We start from the raw sequence: 18,634 nt of genomic DNA on the forward strand, positions 1-18,634 counted from the left end.
CAGTAGTCTACAGTAGTCTACAGAGCTACAGTAGTCTACAGTAGTCTACAGAGCTACAGTAGTCTACAGAGCTACAGTAGTCTACAGAGCTACAGTAGTCTACAGAGCTAGAGTAGTCTACAGAGCTACAGAGCTACAGTAGTCTACAGTAGTCTACAGTAGTCTACAGAGCTACAGTAGTCTACAGTAGTCTACAGAGCTACAGTAGTCTACAGTAGTCTACAGTAGTCTACAGTAGTCTACAGTAGTCTACATAGCTACAGTAGTCTACAGTAGTCTACAGTAGTCTTTCAGCCAGATGTGTAATGCCAGCAGTCTGCTGAATATTCACACCCGCGGCCCAACGATGGTACTGGACCTGAAATGATTGGCCGTTTTTTGGAATCTTAATGCTAAAATCAGTTATTTAAAGTACATTTTCAAATGTTCCTAGCTAGCCCTCCTGATGTCGTTTGACCCCACATGGACTACGACAGTGTCAGCTCCCGGCATCTGTGGTAGAACAGTTTGAATCAACCTTATGTCCTGTACTCGTGCTCCTGTGGTAGAACAGTCTGAAGCAGGCTTGTTATGTCCTGTACTCGTGCTCCTGTGGTAGAACAGTCTGAAGCAGGCTTGTTATGTCCTGTACTCGTTCTCCTGGGTAACACAGGGTTTTTGCCTTGGGGACTGAGATGTTTCTCACCATAGCGCTGGTGATGTTGAATGGACCGGTTTCTCAGGCAGCCTCACGGTCTGTTGAGGGTGGGAGCTCCGAGGATCTGAACCTGAGATAGGAGCCACCGGTGAGGTAGACGGGACCGAGGACGAAGATGCAGGTACCTCCGGATCCGATCTCGAATGGGAAGCCCTCAAGGAAGAAGGCGCCGGAACCTCTGGATCCAGTGCAGCAAAGCTGTTCCTGGTCTGTGTCAGTTCTGGGCTCAACATCTCCATGGAGACCCCCGCTGCCAGAGGACGCCTCCTTCGACTTCCACGGCGAGTGACGTACCTCCGTGGCTGGTTGGTTGGGTCGAGAACAACTCCGTTCTCCAGGGAAGGGGGAGACCCTTCAGAGAAGGAACCCTGCGGAGCACTGGCCTGTCGGCTGTGGAAAGCCGACACGGCGGCGATACTTCCACTCGAACAAAGCGGCGTCCGGCTAATGGGGTGGAAGAAAATGGAAAAGTAGGTGGGCGTGGGTTCCCAAGTAGTTTGTGTTGGTTTGCTACTTGATAAAAGTAGGTGGGCGTGGGTTCCCAAGTAGCTTGTGTTGGTTTGCTACTTGATAAAAGTAGGTGGGCGTGGGTTCCCCAGTAGCTTGTGTTGGTTTGCCACTTGATTAAAGTAGCTACTTTGCTGCTGTAGTCTTCCACAAGCAGTTACTCCATTGAAAGTCACCCTGGTCCACATCGTCCCGGGAACAAAGTAAACACAGCTCCCTGCAGCGCTGGAAACTTTTAATACCGGCCTCCATTTGAGACCGCCAAGACAGTGAGGCTAGCTGGGCTTTGGTGTCTTGAGACCGCCAAGACAGCGAGGCTAGCTGGGCTCTGGTGTCTTGAGACCGCCAAGACAGCGAGGCTAGCTGGGCTTTGGTGTCTTGAGACCACCAAGACAGCGAGGCTAGCTGGGCTTTGGTGTCTTGAGACCGCCAAGACAGCGAGGCTAGCTGGGCTTTGGTGTCTTGAGACCGCCAAGACAGCGAGGCTAGCTGGGCTCTGGTGTCTTGAGACCGCCAAGACAGCGAGGCTAGCTGGGCTTTGGTGTCTTGAGACCGCAAAGACAGCGAGGCTAGCTGGGCTCTGGTGTCTTGAGACCGCCAAGACAGCGAGGCTAGCTGGGCTTTGGTGTCTTGAGACCGCCAAGACAGCTGGGCTTTTGTGTCTTGAGACCGCCAAGACAGCGAGGCTAGCTGGGCTTTGGTGTCTTAAGACCGCCAAGACAGCTGGGCTTTGGTGTCTTGAGACCGCCAAGACAGCTGGGCTTTGGTGTCTTGAGACCGCCAAGACAGCGAGGCTAGCTGGGCTTCGGTGTCTTGAGACCGATAGCAGCGCTCACAGCAATTTAGCCCAACAGAGTCGCAGGATCCAAAATAAAATAAATGGATATAAAAAAACACTGTCAGATTTTAAACCAATGTTTTTAGTTTAACAACAACAGACATCTGCCCTTTAGACGAGGACACAATGAAAAACACACAACCTATCATCCTCTAAATCAGTGTTTCCCCAACTCAGTCCTGGGGCCCCTCCCCCGGGTGCACGTTTTAGTTCGTTACGCTGATTCCAATAACCAACTCATCATCAAGCGTTGATTATTACCAAACGTTCACCCGGGGGGGGGGGGGGGGGGGGCAGGACGGAGTTGAGGAAACCCTGCTCTAAATGAAGACACAATGACAAACATCGATCCTCCCTCCCTCTGGTGCCATGTTGTGACATCTCACTATTTACATCATAATAAACCTGGCTGAGCCTTTTCAGACCTGCCTCATAGTCTCACGTCCAAACGGCTGTTCTTAACACACTGGTGAGCGGAGCACCACACGCCATTTTGCCAGGCGCAAACAAATGAGTCTCCAACAATAAGAGGTGTCCTAGAGTGCTCAACACAAGTGTGAAATGCTTGTGTCCGTCTGCAAAAGTCCCAAAAAATAATTACACATTTATTTTGAAACGGGGGGGGGTGGGGATCCACCGACGCATTGAGGGACAATACATTCTACTATACTCCATCCATCCCCCATATCCCTCCAGCTCTATTCAGCCTGAGGTTCTTTCTCATGCTAACAGAACCCTTACCCTAATCCCCCCCCCCCCCCCCCGGCTTTACCCCGAGCCCAGAGGCATACGGACATTGCCCCCACCCTCAGAGGGTTTTGCAATGCGTAAATCTGGCACTAACTATTCCCCCACTGTTACAGGAGGGGGAGGTCCTTTGAGTTGCTAATGTAATGACATCTCCATTTCCACAGCAGGCTCCCATAAGGCAGCGGACGGCCCATACCGAGCAAGAGCCTTGTTCCAGGGCAACACAATAGGAGTCGGGGACACTGGGCATTGCGGTTGATCCAAATCATGGGAGTGGGTACGACATCTTTTAGTTCCAATGAAGGAAAATAGGCCATTTACCTGTGGGATTAGCTTCAATGTACTACAGCCCACCTCCGGGTGCCTTGCATGATATGCCACAACAGGAAGGGAAAAGGGGAATACCTAGTAAGTTGTACAACTGACTGTATTCAATGGGAGGGAGAGATGTCAGGGTTGTTTTAGGACATTGAATGATGGTGGGAGAGGTACTTAGTTAACCATGAGGTAAATAAGCATGTTGTTATTTACCTGTGGAACAGGTGAGTTTTAGATTTGCAGTACCAACACAGCCTTGCATAACGGCATGGTTCGATGTGTGTCATCGGCTAAACGTCGGAGGGGTCTTGTATTTTTAAATGTTTTATTTAACCTTTTGTTTAAGTTGTCAAGTCTTGTGTCTGTCTGCAGGACATTGGGGCCATGAAATGTGGAGGTATAACTGAGAAAACATTTTCCTTTAAGTAAATTACTTTTAAAATCATTTTGAAAGATGTTACATTTTCTTATCATGAAGTGAGTCTTTTGGCGTCTGTGTGTTAAGTTTTCATATCAGGTTTTCACCCGGAGAATCACACCCTTAATAAAATTAACCTTCCGGGGGTTCCCGAAGCCTGTTGATAAGGGAAACAGAGGGGGATATACAGAGAGAGGTGTGTGTGTGTGTGTGTTCCCGACAGTTGTAAATCCCAGCATGACTCACCAGTCTCTTGGCAAACTCTTTATTTTCAGACAGAAAACCGTAGCCTGGATGCACCTTCAGAGACAGAAGAGAAAAGGCCTCAAAACACAACAGCAAACACAACCGTGTGTTCAAATGTGTGTGTGTGTTTAAAAGTTGATGTGTGTGTGTGTGTGTGTGTCAACGTGTGTCGTAAATCTCACGGCCTGGGATCCAGTCTTCCTGATAGCGTCCATGATGGCGTCCATGTTGAGGTAGCTCTTGTTGGTGGGGGCGGGGCCTACACACACTGCCTCGTCAGCCATCTTCACATGGACCTGAGGCGGCACAGAGAAAAACAAGTATTTATTCAAATGTGGCCAAAGCGTCAAGCCACAATCATATGGTACGCAGCTACTACCGCAGACACAGCTACTACCGCAGACACAGGCACTACCGCAGACACAGGCACTACCGCAGACACAGGCACTACCGCAGACACAGCCACTACCGCAGACACAGGCACTACCGCAGACACAGGCACTACCGCAGACACAGCCACTACCGCAGACACAGGCACTACCGCAGACACAGGCACTACCGCAGACACAGGCACTACCGCAGACACAGGCACTACCGCAGACACAGCTACTACAGCAGACACAGGCACTACCACAGACACAGGCACTACAGCAGACACAGGCACTACCGCAGACACAGGCACTACAACAGACACAGGCACTACCGCAGACACAGGCACTACCGCAGACACAGGCACTACCGCAGACACAGCTACTACAGCAGACACAGGCACTACCACAGACACAGGCACTACAGCAGACACAGGCACTACCGCAGACACAGGCACTACAACAGACACAGGCACTACCGCAGACACAGGCACTACCGCAGACACAGGCACTACCGCAGACACAGCTACTACAGCAGACACAGGCACTACCGCAGACACAGCCACTACCGCAGACACAGCCACTACCGCAGACACAGGCACTACCGCAGACACAGGCACTACCGCAGACACAGCCACTACCGCAGACACAGGCACTACCGCAGACACAGGCACTACCGCAGACACAGGCACTACCGCAGACACAGCTACTACAGCAGACACAGGCACTACCACAGACACAGGCACTACAGCAGACACAGGCACTACCGCAGACACAGGCACTACAACAGACACAGGCACTACCGCAGACACAGGCACTACCGCAGACACAGGCACTACCGCAGACACAGCTACTACAGCAGACACAGGCACTACCACAGACACAGGCACTACAGCAGACACAGGCACTACCGCAGACACAGGCACTACAACAGACACAGGCACTACCGCAGACACAGGCACTACCGCAGACACAGGCACTACCGCAGACACAGCTACTACAGCAGACACAGGCACTACCGCAGACACAGCCACTACCGCAGACACAGGCACTACCGCAGACACAGGCACTACCGCAGACACAGGCACTACCGCAGACACAGGCACTACCGCAGACACAGGCACTACCGCAGACACAGCTACTACAGCAGACACAGGCACTACCGCAGACACAGCCACTACCGCAGACACAGGCACTACAGCAGACACAGGCACTACAGCAGACACAGCCACTACAGCAGACACAGCCACTACCACAGACACAGCCACTACCACAGACACAGGCACTACCGCAGACACAGCTACTACAGCAGACACAGCTACTACAGCAGACACAGGCACTACCGCAGACACAGGCACTACCACAGACACAGGCACTACCGCAGACACAGGCACTACCGCAGACACAGCCACTACCGCAGACACAGGCACTACCGCAGACACAGGCACTACCGCAGACACAGGCACTACCGCAGACACAGCTACTACAGCAGACACAGGCACTACCACAGACACAGGCACTACAGCAGACACAGGCACTACCGCAGACACAGGCACTACAACAGACACAGGCACTACCGCAGACACAGGCACTACCGCAGACACAGGCACTACCGCAGACACAGCTACTACAGCAGACACAGGCACTACCACAGACACAGGCACTACAGCAGACACAGGCACTACCGCAGACACAGGCACTACAACAGACACAGGCACTACTGCAGACACAGGCACTACCGCAGACACAGGCACTACCGCAGACACAGCTACTACAGCAGACACAGGCACTACCGCAGACACAGCCACTACCGCAGACACAGGCACTACCGCAGACACAGGCACTACCGCAGACACAGGCACTACCGCAGACACAGGCACTACCGCAGACACAGGCACTACCGCAGACACAGCTACTACAGCAGACACAGCCACTACCACAGACACAGCCACTACCACAGACACAGCCACTACCACAGACACAGGCACTACCGCAGACACAGGCACTACCGCAGACACAGCTACTACAGCAGACACAGGCACTACCGCAGACACAGGCACTACCACAGACACAGGCACTACCGCAGACACAGCCACTACCACAGACACAGGCACTACCGCAGACACAGGCACTACCGCAGACACAGGCACTACCGCAGACACAGCTACTACAGCAGACACAGGCACTACCGCAGACACAGGCACTACCGCAGACACAGGCACTACCGCAGAACGGGATCTTAAGCACTTTGTTTTTTTGCAGGACCCAACGTATCACACAAAATGGATGACGTTTTGGCTCGAGCGCTACTTTCAACTACTGGCTGAAATGATACAAAATCTCTGTAGCATCATTTTAAATAACTAAATATTCAAGAGGACAAACTAGCCAAAGCATCAACTGCGATCCATTCATCTGACACAGACATTTTCTGTTCAATTAAACAGGTTGTAAAACAAGAAAGACATTATTCATTGGGTGAGAGTGGTATTTTGAAAACCACATCAAGGCCAGGCAGCCATATCATCTTCTAAATCTCACATCACCAGCCCCCGTCCTCACCCCCCCACGGAGCCAGACCCTCAGCAGATTGAGTGACAGACACTGTCACCACCAGGACACATTCCACGGGATTAACATCAACATCTGGATCAACAAGGTGGCAGAAGGAGTGTGTGTGTGTGTGTGTGTGTGTGTGTGTGTGTGTGTGTGTGTGTGTGTGTGTGTGTGCGTAGGTGTGTGTGTAGGTGTGTGTGTAGGTGTGTGTGTAGGTGTGTGTGTGTAGGGGGGGGGGGGGTTACAGGCCAGTTGGTTCCCTGCGTCTCTTAACAAAGAAGTGCTAAGGGAGGCATCATGTCTGCTCCACAGCTAAACACCACTCCAAACCTGTCCAACACATCCACAGGTCAATGGGACCTCACTATTACGTGGGCCATCTTACCTCTGGCTGTACTTGGTCCATTGACATACAACAATATTAACATCAACCGTAGAGCCTCCGGAGCACATTTTGGTGGGTACTCAACAGTCCCCCATCTACCCCCTGTGTCCTGGTCAACGTCAAGGTGGGTACTCAACAGTCCCCCATCTACACCCTGTGTCCTGGTCAACGTTTAGGAATGTTACTCAGCTTGGCAACTAGAGGAGCCCAATAAACAACCGTGTCTACCCACCCGTCTGACCAATAGAGGAGCTCAGTGCTGGAAAGTCACTTTCACACCCAGTTAAAGGCCTACTATGTCATTAAACCAGCCTGTAAATACAACTAACCTTCTCATGTAGCGGTCATTATAACACAATCCCTCTGGCTGTATGGGGTCATTATAACACACCACCTCTGGCTGTATGGGGTCATTATAACACACCACCTCTGGCTGTATGGGGTCATTATAACACACCCCCTCAATACCTCTGGCTGTATGGGGTCAATATAACACACCACCTCAATCCCTCTGGTTGTATGGGGTCATTATAACACACCACCTCAATACCTCTGGTTGTATGGGGTCCATATAACACAATCCCTCTGGCTGTATGGGGTCATTATAACACACCACCTCTGGTTGTATGGGGTCATTATAACACACCACCTCAATACCTCTGGCTGTATGGGGTCATTATAACACAATCCCTCTGGCTGTATGGGGTCATTATAACACACCACCTCAATATCTCTGGCTGTATGGGGTCATTATAACACACCACCTCAATACCTCTGGCTGTATGGGGTCATTATAACACAATACCTCTGGCTGTATGGGGTCAATATAACACACCACCTTAATACCTCTGGCTGTATTGGGTCATTATAACAATACCTCTGGCTGTATGGGGTCAATATAACACCTCAATACCTCTGGTTGTATGGGGTCAATATAACACACCACCACAATACCTCTGGCTGTATGGGGTCATTATAACACCTCAATACCTCTGGCTGTATGGGGTCAATATAACACACCACCTTCAATACCTCTGGCAGTATGGGGTCAATATAGCAATACCTCTGGCGGTATGGGGTCATTATAACACAATACCTCTGGCAGTATGGGGTCAATATAGCAATACCTCTGGCTGTATGGGGTCAATATAACACACCACCACAATACCTCTGGCGGTATGGGGTCATTATAACACACCACCTCAATACCTCTGGCTGTATGGGGTCATTATAACACCTCAATACCTCTGGCTGTATGGGGTCATTATAACACAATACCTCTGGCGGTATGGGGTCATTATAACACAATACCTCTGGCAGTATGGGGTCATTATAACACACCACCTCAATACCTCTGGCAGTATGGGGCCAATATAGCAATACCTCTGGCGGTATGGGGTCATTATAACATACCACCTCAATACCTCTGGCTGTATGGGGTCATTATAACACACCACCTCAATACCTCTGGCTGTATGGGGTCAACATAACACACCACCACAATACCTCTGGCTGTATGGGGTCATTATAACAATACCTCTGGCTGTATGGGGTCATTATAACACAATCCCTCTGGCTGTATGGGGTCAATATAACACACCACCACAATACCTCTGGCGGTATGGGGTCATTATAACACACCACCACAATACCTCTGGCTGTATGGGGTCATTATAACACCTCAATACCTCTGGCTGTATGGGGTCATTATAACACCTCAATGCCTCTGGCTGTATGGGGTCATTATAACACAATACCTCTGGCTGTATGGGGTCAATAAAACACACCAGGTTAGTAATGGAGATCCGTCTACTTTACTTTCCATCTACTACTAGACACCAACATCCCCTACACACCACCTCTACAGACCAGACAGACTTACCCCCACACACCACCTCTACAGAGCAGACAGACTTACCCCCACACACCACCTCTACAGAGCAGACAGACTTACCCCCACACACCACCTCTACAGAGCAGACAGACTTACCCCCACACACCACCTCTACAGAGCAGACAGACTTACCCCCACACACCACCTCTACAGAGCAGACAGACTTACCCCCACACACCACCTCTACAGAGCAGACAGACTTACCCCTACACACCACCTCTACAGAGCAGACAGACTTACCCCCACACACCACCTCTACAGAGCAGACAGACTTACCCCCACACACCACCTCTACAGAGCAGACAGACTTACCCCTACACACCACCTCTACAGACCAGACAGACTTACCCCTACACACCACCTCTACAGAGCAGACAGACTTACCCCCACACACCACCTCTACAGAGCAGACAGACTTACCCCCACACACCACCTCTACAGAGCAGACAGACTTACCCCCACACACCACCTCTACAGAGCAGACAGACTTACCCCCACACACCACCTCTACAGAGCAGACAGACTTACCCCTACACACCACCTCTACAGACCAGACAGACTTACCCCTACACACCACCTCTACAGACCAGACAGACTTACCCCTACACACCACCTCTACAGAGCAGACAGACTTACCCCTACACACCACCTCTACAGAGCAGACAGACTTACCCCTACACACCACCTCTACAGAGCAGACAGACTTACCCCCACACACCACCTCTACAGAGCAGACAGACTTACCCCCACACACCACCTCTACAGAGCAGACAGACTTACCCCCACACACCGCCTCTACAGAGCAGACAGACTTACCCCCACACACCACCTCTACAGAGCAGACAGACTTACCCCCACACACCACCTCTACAGACCAGACAGACTTATCCCCACACACCACCTCTACAGAGCAGACAGACTTACCCCCACACACCACCTCTACAGAGCAGACAGACTTACCACCACCTCTACAGAGCAGACAGACTTACCACCACCTCTACAGACCAGACAGACTTACCCCCACACACCACCTCTACAGACCAGACAGACTTACCCCTACACACCACCTCTACAGAGCAGACAGACTTACCCCTACACACCACCTCTACAGAGCAGACAGACTTACCCCCACACACCACCTCTACAGAGCAGACAGACTTACCACCACCTCTACAGACCAGACAGACTTACCCCCACACACCACCTCTACAGAGCAGACAGACTTACCCCCACACACCACCTCTACAGACCAGACAGACTTACCCCCACACACCACCTCTACAGAGCAGACAGACTTACCACCACCTCTACAGACCAGACAGACTTACCCCCACACACCACCTCTACAGACCAGACAGACTTACCCCCACACACCACCTCTACAGAGCAGACAGACTTACCACCACCTCTACAGACCAGACAGACTTACCGCGCTGGCGTCGACATCACTGTGCACCGCCACTGTTTTGATACCCATCTTCTTACATGTTTTCATCACCTGCCAGAGACAATGAAGAAGACGTGTGATCAGCTTCTATTCAATACATCAATAATAATAATAATAGTCTATAATGTTTACTAGGTGCTATAGACCTGCTATAGGCGCAGTAGAGAGATGAGACACGGTGTAGCTTAGGAGGGCTTTCATCCTGTCTCTTAACCTGAGAACCAGTGATGCTTAGTTAACACACAGTCTTACCCTGCAGGCGATCTCTCCTCTGTTTGCAATGAGGATCTTATCAAAGGTCTAGTAGGGTGAAAGGGAAGAAAGAGATTAGTTTGGGAACTCATTGTCACAACAAATCATTTGCTCCTGTGTGTGTGTGTGTGTGTGTGTGTGTGTGTGTGTGTGTGTGTGTGTGTGTGTGTGTGTGTGTGTACCAGTAAACACGTAGAAACACAGTAAGTGAAAGCGTCTGGTTCTGTCAGTCTTTCCGTTCCTCTGGTCTGAACACCTTATTAAATGAAACGTCTTTCCTCTGTCCCCTCTCCCCCCGCCCCCCCCACTCACAGCTCAACCCCCTGCCTGTCCTACTGCTAAACACTATGGCCAGAGGCAAGGTTGGCGGTTTGAAGATGAAAGGACAAAGCTAGGAGGATGTGACATGTTGTTTATATTGGGGATGGAGGGAAATTAAGGTTTCCCCTTGTAACATTTAGAGAGAAAAGATAATACTCTGCTAGCAACAAATAAAATACATTCTGTGTGACCCAGGTTCATGTTGACAAACCTCCACAAGTCATGACAAAGTACTGTTTTTAAATCAGAGGTCTGTCAACACAAAGTACTGTATTTAAGCAGATGTCTGTCAACACAAAGTACTGTATTTAATTTCAATACAGAACTACTCCTGTCCTTCCTGGCATCATGTGACAACCCTGCACCCAGTGAGCCATACTACTCCTATCCTTCCTGGCATCATGTGACAACCCTGCACCCAGTGAGCCATACTTCTCCTATCCTTCCTGGCATCATGTGACAACCCTGCACCCAGTGAGCCATACTACTCCTATCCTTCCTGGCATCATGTGACAACCCTGCACCCAGTGAGCCATACTACTCCTATCCTTCCTGGCATCATGTGACAACCCTGCACCCAGTGAGCCATACTACTCCTATCCTTCCTGGCATCATGTGACAACCCTGCACCCAGTGAGCCATACTTCTCCTATCCTTCCTGGCATCATGTGACAACCCTGCACCCAGTGAGCCATACTACTCCTATCCTTCCTGGCATCATGTGACAACCCTGCACCCAGTGAGCCATACTTCTCCTATCCTTCCTGGCATCATGTGACAACCCTGCACCCAGTGAGCCATACTTCTCCTATCCTTCCTGGCATCATGTGACAACCCTGCACCCAGTGAGCCATACTACTCCTATCCAATGTTCCCTCTATACTGCACCTTTAGAGACTGAACGCCACTGAGTTCACCCAATTAGTTTGCACTACGGGGCCTTCGTAAAGTATTCAGACCCCTTGACTTTTTCCACATTTTGTTACGTTACAGCCTTATTCTAAAATGGATTCAATAAGATGTTTTTAAATCCTCAGCATCTACACGCATTGCCCCATAATGAAACAGAGAAACAAGTTTATGAAATGTTTGCAAATTTATAATTAAAAAAAAAAAAAATAGCTTAGTAGTATTCAGATCCTTCGTTATGAGACTCGAAATTGAGCTCAGGTGCATCCTGTTAACATTGATCATCCTTGAGATGTTTCTACAACTTGAATGGAGTCCACCTGGGGTAAATTCAATGCATTGGACATGATTTGGAAAGGCATATACCTATTTATATAAGGTCCCACAGTTGACAGTGCATGTCAGAGCAAAAACCAAGCCATGAGGTCGAAGGAATTGTCCGTAGAGCTCCGAGACAGGATTGTGTCGAGGCACAGATCTGGGGAAGGGTATCAAAACATTCCTGCAGCAATCAAGGTCCCCAAGAACACAGTGGCCTCCATCATTCTTAGCCTCCATCATAGATCTGGCCACCCGGCCAAACTGATCAATCGGGGGAGAAGGGCCTTGGTCGGGGAGGTGACAAGAACCCGATGGTCACTCTGACAGAGCTCCAGAGATCCTCTGTGGAGATGGGAGAACCTTCTGGAAAGACAACCATCTTTGCAGCACTCCACCAATCAGGCCTTAATGGTAGAGTGGCCAGACAGAAGCTACTCCTTAGTAAAAGGCACATGACAGCCCGCTTGGAGTTTGCCAAAAGGCACCTAAAGACTTTCAGACTTTGAGAAAAAAGATTCTCTGGTCTGATGAAACCAAGATTGAAGTCTTTGGCCTGAATGCCAAGCATTCCTCCATGTCTGGAGGAAACCTGGCACCATCCCTACGGTGAAGCATGGAGGTGGCAGCATCATGCTTTGGGGATGTTTTTCAGTGGCAGGGACTGAGAGATTCTTCAAATAGCCACTTTTTGCCTCAATGACAATACCACCCATACCTTATCACAACACAACTGACTGGCTCAAACGCATTAAGGAAAGAAATTCTACAAATTAACTTTTAAGAAGGCAAACCTGTTCATTGAAATGCATTCCAGGTGACTACCTCATGAATCTGGTTGAGAGAATGCCAAGAGTGTACAAAGCTGTCATCAAGGCAAAGGGTGGCTACTTTGAAGAATCTCAAATATAAAATATATTTTGATTTGTTTAACACTATTTTTGGTTACTACATGATTCCATATGTGTTATTTCATAGTTTTGATGTCTTCAATATTATTCTACAATGTAGAAAATTGTCAAAAATAAAGAAAAACCTTTGAATGAGGCGGTGTTGTACAACTTTTGACCAGTAGTGTATGTAAATGTGATTTCAGTTTCTTTATTTATTTTTTAAATTAGCAAAACAAATTCTACTGTTTTTGCTTTGTCATTATGGGGTATTGTGTGTATATTGATGGGGGGGGGGGGATGATTTAATCCATTTAGAATATGGTTGTAATGTAACAAAATGTGGAAAAAGTCAAGGGGTCTCAATACTTTCCGAAGGAAAAAGTATTTTTCTGTGATCGAATCAACATTATATCAGCCCCTTTTCAATGCAACAAGCCAAAACAAATCTAACTTAGCAAGATTTAGTCTGTGATGTTGTAGGCAGAGCTGGAGCACAACGGAGTAGAATTCTATTGGCTCATGAGCCGTCTTTCAATCCCCTGTAGGATATATATCAAAAGCTATTTGCATGTTTAAATGTTATGGGATTTGCTCCATTGGTTTTGTCGGTAGGCCTACATTATGCTCCAATAGCATGTCTGTCTAAAACTGTAAGGGTACAGCCTCCGTTCACTGTAAACGCTCGCCGGACGTTGTACAGCATTCTCACAACTTTCAACTCACAAGACCTGAAATGTGCTCTGTGCTCAGTGCCCCCCCCCAAAAAAAATGTTGAGGTAACATTGGTCCTAGCCTTCCATGCATCCTTGTGACAGCCCTGCACCCTGTGAATCATATGTTACCTTCTCATTGGAATCATAAACAGTGGAGTACTGGACTCGACTGGACGCCACACAGCATCTGGACTGGAAAGAGGCATGCTGCGGGGAAACATTTCAGAAACATGAACGTTATAGTACCATCATAAACACCACTCTTCGCTATTCTTTATAATGGACACATGCCGAACATCACAAAGAGGTGAAGGTTAAACGTGATGGCAGCGGTGTTGTTTCTATTACACCAACAGCGCCCAGTATTGCTGAGCTGGAACGAAGGCAAATCCCGATATTATCATTCAAAGACAGTTACATTTAGTCATGTGGTGAAGGTTCGACCAGTTCAGGATTGTGTTATATAGTGTAACAACTTATTAACAAGATGCTAACGGGTTGGACGCTTTGACATTGACAGAGGAGGAACGGACGAAGCTGTACATTCTCTAATACGAATAACTTAAACATTTATACCGCGAAATTAAACATTTAAATGTCAGAGTAGAGAATGCTTACATCTTACAAACTTCAAAAGAAGAGAGACGGCTTGAGAGAAGGCGTGTGAGTGACAGACAGACTTGCTAGCTTGGCAGGCTAGCGAACAGATGTCCAATTGTGTGGTGCTAGAAACTTGCATTAAAAGGCATAGATTGTCGGGTGTTTCGGTTTTGCAAGAGCTCTTCATGAATTTCAAATAACTAGCTACAAGATTAAGTTTACAATAACTGACAGCTCACCTTAGCAACAAGCAAAACTCTTCGCAGGGTTGAAGTGATCATGTACGCCGCCATGTCTGTCCGGGTGAGAGGAGCGCAGTAGTGACGTGTAACAGGGGAGTGTGCTCCGTCTTCCAATCAAATCGAGTAACCGGACGTAGAAGTACGTACGTAGAAGGACGTCGGTAGAGCTTGAGGGTTTTCAATGTATTTAGACTGAATGGACCATACAGTAGAGCCTACTTTTATAATGCAAAGCCTCGTCTTACTTCTTTGTCCATCTGTTTTCTCACCTTCTCGCCTGTTTTCCTACCTTTTCAAATGATATGAACAACAATGATGTTGAATATTATCAACATAGTAGGTATTTCGAGTGACATTTGGAATTTGTGGACTTTTACAGAGATAAGCCTAGAAGAAATCCATTATTCCTATATTTTCATAATGTAATTGTAGTGTCATACAGTAGAATACAGTCATGTACAATATCAATGTATCTTCATTATTCTCTGGAAATGGGGAAGAAATCTATAAAAACTGAAATGATGGAATTAGGTCTATATCTGGGTTGGCCTATAGACTTCTTTCCCCAACTCTTTAACCGTTCTTTCCTGTTGTATCGTCTCTCGTTATTGTCCACTGCAATGACAGGAATAAAATCAGAACACAGCAGGCCGTGTAAACTCCAACCTGTAAGAAATGACTGGCGCGGTGTTAAAATACTCATGCGATGTAAATTTAGTGTCAGGTACACGGTATGTTATCCTCGCTGATTTTACTCGTGTAAAATACAGTCATGTACAATATTTTTTGGTTTGTTTTTAAAATGGTCGAATTAATAAACTAAAGGGGTCTCATTTCAATGACCTTTTTTTTAAACGAACAAACATGAAATAACAAAACAAGTTGTATTTCTCATAAACAATAGTTTGGTGGCGATCAATCCAAGTTGTCCAGCCATATTAAGGATAAAGTAATCCCTTCTCCACATAAATAATGAATCATTGAATTGATGATTCTGAACAATAAACGCATGATAATTTATGCATAAATGTAATTTATTATCTTACATATCAGTAGGGTACATATACAATTTAGACTTGTATACATTCCATATCATACTTGTTGGTGTAGGGAGCGTTCAAACTGAACTTTCTTTTAATGCAAAACATTTACAGAGAGACACGAATTTAAAAAAGGAATTAAGACAGGCATTTTAAACATCACATTCATTTTACTAACACGTTTGTTAACATAATATAGACTTACAGAAAAACAACACAGCAACTTTCTTTTTTATATAAATTATGTCTCAACTGGGCATCTCAAGAGGTCGTTCATGGAGGACAACGCATATTCAACCTGTTCAACTTCAACAAAAACTTGTTTCCAATTTGTTTAAATGTGCACAATTAAACTAAGGTTAACTTTGGCACTTATTTAAAATACTTTTAAATAGTTCATGTTCAGTCTCAAACTCCCAATCAACTGTAAAAATAACCGATCTCAAAATGACAACGAAAGACTGATAATTAAACAACCATCGAAAGAAAAATAACGTTTGTTTTTTACATAAGACATTTTCTTCTTTGGCTTCCAATGTTTTAGTGCAACGTTCTTGATTCATATTTCAGTCGCGCGTAAAGCGTCCATTTAGGCCAGTCAGATGCTCATTGTATTTGTTGCCTGTTTTTCCTTCATTTTTTTGCCGTCGTTTTCCCGTTAGTCTTGAGTGTGGTCCTCAGACATACCACTCACTGAAGTTGGACGAGAGGTTGCTGTGTCCGCTACCGAGGACCGCAGAGTCCGGGGACATGGTGCTCTGGGTCTCCGAAGCAGGGGACACTAAACTCGGGGGCGTCGAGGACTCATATCCGCTGCTGGCTCCGGGCGAAGTGTCTGCTACTGACAAAGAATCATGCACCTAAAATAAATCAAAACAAATCTGTCAACAAACAATCCCTCAAAGATGACCACAATTTCGGCACAAAAGTCCCCACAATTTTGTCACAGAACAAAGTTGTCCAGGACAAGTATATTTTGGCAAAGACAGAAAACGGACCTTCATATGTTTTCTCAGAGAGCTGGGGTGTGTGTAGGACTTGACACACTTCTTGCACAGATAGGGCTTGTCAGACGTGTGAACGTGCAGGTGTTTCTTGCGGTCACTGCTGTTGGCGAAGCGTCTGTCGCAGCCGAAGAAATCACACATGAACGGTTTCTCCCCTGGTGGAGAACAGAAGGAGGGGATTAGTTGAAATGTGTTTGTTGGTTTAAATACAGTCACAGTTGTTTTCAAATATCTGATACGATTTAGTTATAGGCCCCGCCGATAAAACCCTAAGCGCATCAACAAATAAAAACATGGGAGAGTTATCAATCCTTTTTTAAACTTTCTAAACAACCTCACTTCATACAAAACTCAAATCAGATGTCTAAAACTGACGTTTATATCCATGAGATATTCAACCTGCAGACATCAAATCAAAATTAAATCAAACTGTATTTGTCACATACAACAAGTGTAGACTTTACCGTGAAATGCTTACTGACAAGCCCTTCACCAACAGCGCAGTTCAAGACGAGTTAAGAAAATATTTACCAAATTAACTAAAGTAAAAAAAATATATAAAAAGTAACACAACATAACAATAATGAGGCTATATTTCGTTTTAAATTACCTGTGTGAGTTCTCTTGTGTATCTTCAAGTTCTCAGAGCGCGCAAAGACCTTGCTGCACGCGGGGAACGGACACGCGAAAGGCTTCTCTCCAGTGTGCACCCGAATATGATTCACCAGCTTGTATTTGGCCTTGAACGATTTGTTCTCGCGCGGGCACTCTTCCCAGAAGCAGGTGTGGCTACTCTGCTCGGGCCCACCAACGTGCTCCACGGAGACGTGCGTAACCAGCTCGTGCATGGTGCCGTAGGTCTTGCCACAGCACCGGCTCGCCCCGCCGGGCTGGTCCGGGTCTATCCACTTGCAGATCAACTCTTGCTTGATGCACTGCTGCCGCATGAAGCGGAAGAACGCGGCTGGGTGATGATGGTGGTGAGCTGCCATGCCCATGTTGTGACCCATTGCCCCATATTGACCGTAAGGATCGCTCCTTGGACCGGAAACATGGTGATACTGGTCCGCTCTCCCGAATACCTCCCCTGGTAGCCCCAACCGGCCGCCCAGCACGTTAGCAGAGCCGTGGTGCTGGTCTTGCATCCCGGGAAAGAGGAGGTGTCCATGCCCGTGGCCCTGGCCCTCTACGTGTGAGTGATGGAGAGACCCAGCCATAGTCCTGAGGAGAGAGTGCTGATCGCTGACAGGGGAAGAGTCTCCGAATCCCCGGTTACGCAGGATAAAGTCCCGTGTAGAGTTGGCGTAGGATGGGCCATACCCAGGTCCCTGGCTGGCGATGTGGACCGACTCCATAAAGCTGGGGTCTCTCTCCTGCATCTCGACTGGTGAATGCGCTGAGTGGTGCCTTTGGAACGCGCTCGCACTGACCCCTGAGCCTGATTGCTGGTGACCTCCCTCCAACAGCATCACAGCACGAGCCTGGGCTCGATGAATGGAACGATGCGCAAAGTAAATATGTGAACTGTAGGCGAACTGTAGGCGAACTGTAGGCGTGCGTAGAAAGCGGTTGAAGAAGTGTCCAAAAGCTCCAAATAAAAATATGTTTCTTTCTCAAATGAGGACTCAATATCTTGCCGCAAAACACATTCCAGATAATTCCTCAGCACCCCAAGGAGAAAAAACTTCCCCAAGCTGTGAATGAATAGTTTTGCAGGAGTCTCAACAGGAATGTGCCAGGTCATTTACCCGGGAATGAATAAAGGTCTTGTGGTAAATGTTCAGAATGCTGTTTGTAAGTATGACTATTCACTACAACGTGAAAATGCTTATCCCGGGGTCTTCAAAGGGCACTTCTTACCTCCCCTTTTTACAGAACCCCGGGTGTTCACCAAACGCACCCTAATTGGCCACTG

The 18,634-nt window shown here is 47.7% G+C and overlaps 2 protein-coding genes across 2 annotated transcripts in view; both read right to left on the reverse strand.

The window, feature by feature from the left end:
• The window catches only part of LOC139402508 (propionyl-CoA carboxylase alpha chain, mitochondrial-like), a 53,327-nt gene extending 38,574 nt beyond the window's left edge, over positions 1-14,753 (reverse strand). The window contains exons 1-6 of the mRNA XM_071146496.1: positions 14,670-14,753; positions 13,960-14,037; positions 10,677-10,724; positions 10,407-10,475; positions 3,957-4,070; positions 3,775-3,828 (exon numbers count right to left, since the gene is read on the reverse strand). Of these exons, the coding sequence (XP_071002597.1) occupies positions 3,775-3,828; positions 3,957-4,070; positions 10,407-10,475; positions 10,677-10,724; positions 13,960-14,037; positions 14,670-14,723 (417 nt within the window). The 5' untranslated portion in view covers positions 14,724-14,753. The remainder of the gene's footprint in view (positions 1-3,774; positions 3,829-3,956; positions 4,071-10,406; positions 10,476-10,676; positions 10,725-13,959; positions 14,038-14,669) is intronic.
• Positions 14,754-15,776: 1,023 nt separating this feature from the next.
• Positions 15,777-18,188, reverse strand: LOC139402509 (zinc finger protein ZIC 2-like). The gene is made up of 3 exons (XM_071146498.1): positions 17,330-18,188; positions 16,711-16,874; positions 15,777-16,572 (listed from the first exon to the last, which is right to left on the reverse strand). The coding sequence occupies exons 1-3, from the start codon at positions 18,186-18,188 to the stop codon at positions 16,390-16,392; spliced, it is 1,206 nt and encodes a 401-aa protein (XP_071002599.1). The 3' UTR covers positions 15,777-16,389.
• Between the last annotated feature and the right edge of the window lie 446 nt (positions 18,189-18,634).

Source organism: Oncorhynchus clarkii, unplaced genomic scaffold (assembly GCF_045791955.1).
Source record: "Oncorhynchus clarkii lewisi isolate Uvic-CL-2024 unplaced genomic scaffold, UVic_Ocla_1.0 unplaced_contig_8908_pilon_pilon, whole genome shotgun sequence".
Lineage (NCBI taxonomy): Eukaryota > Metazoa > Chordata > Actinopteri > Salmoniformes > Salmonidae > Oncorhynchus > Oncorhynchus clarkii.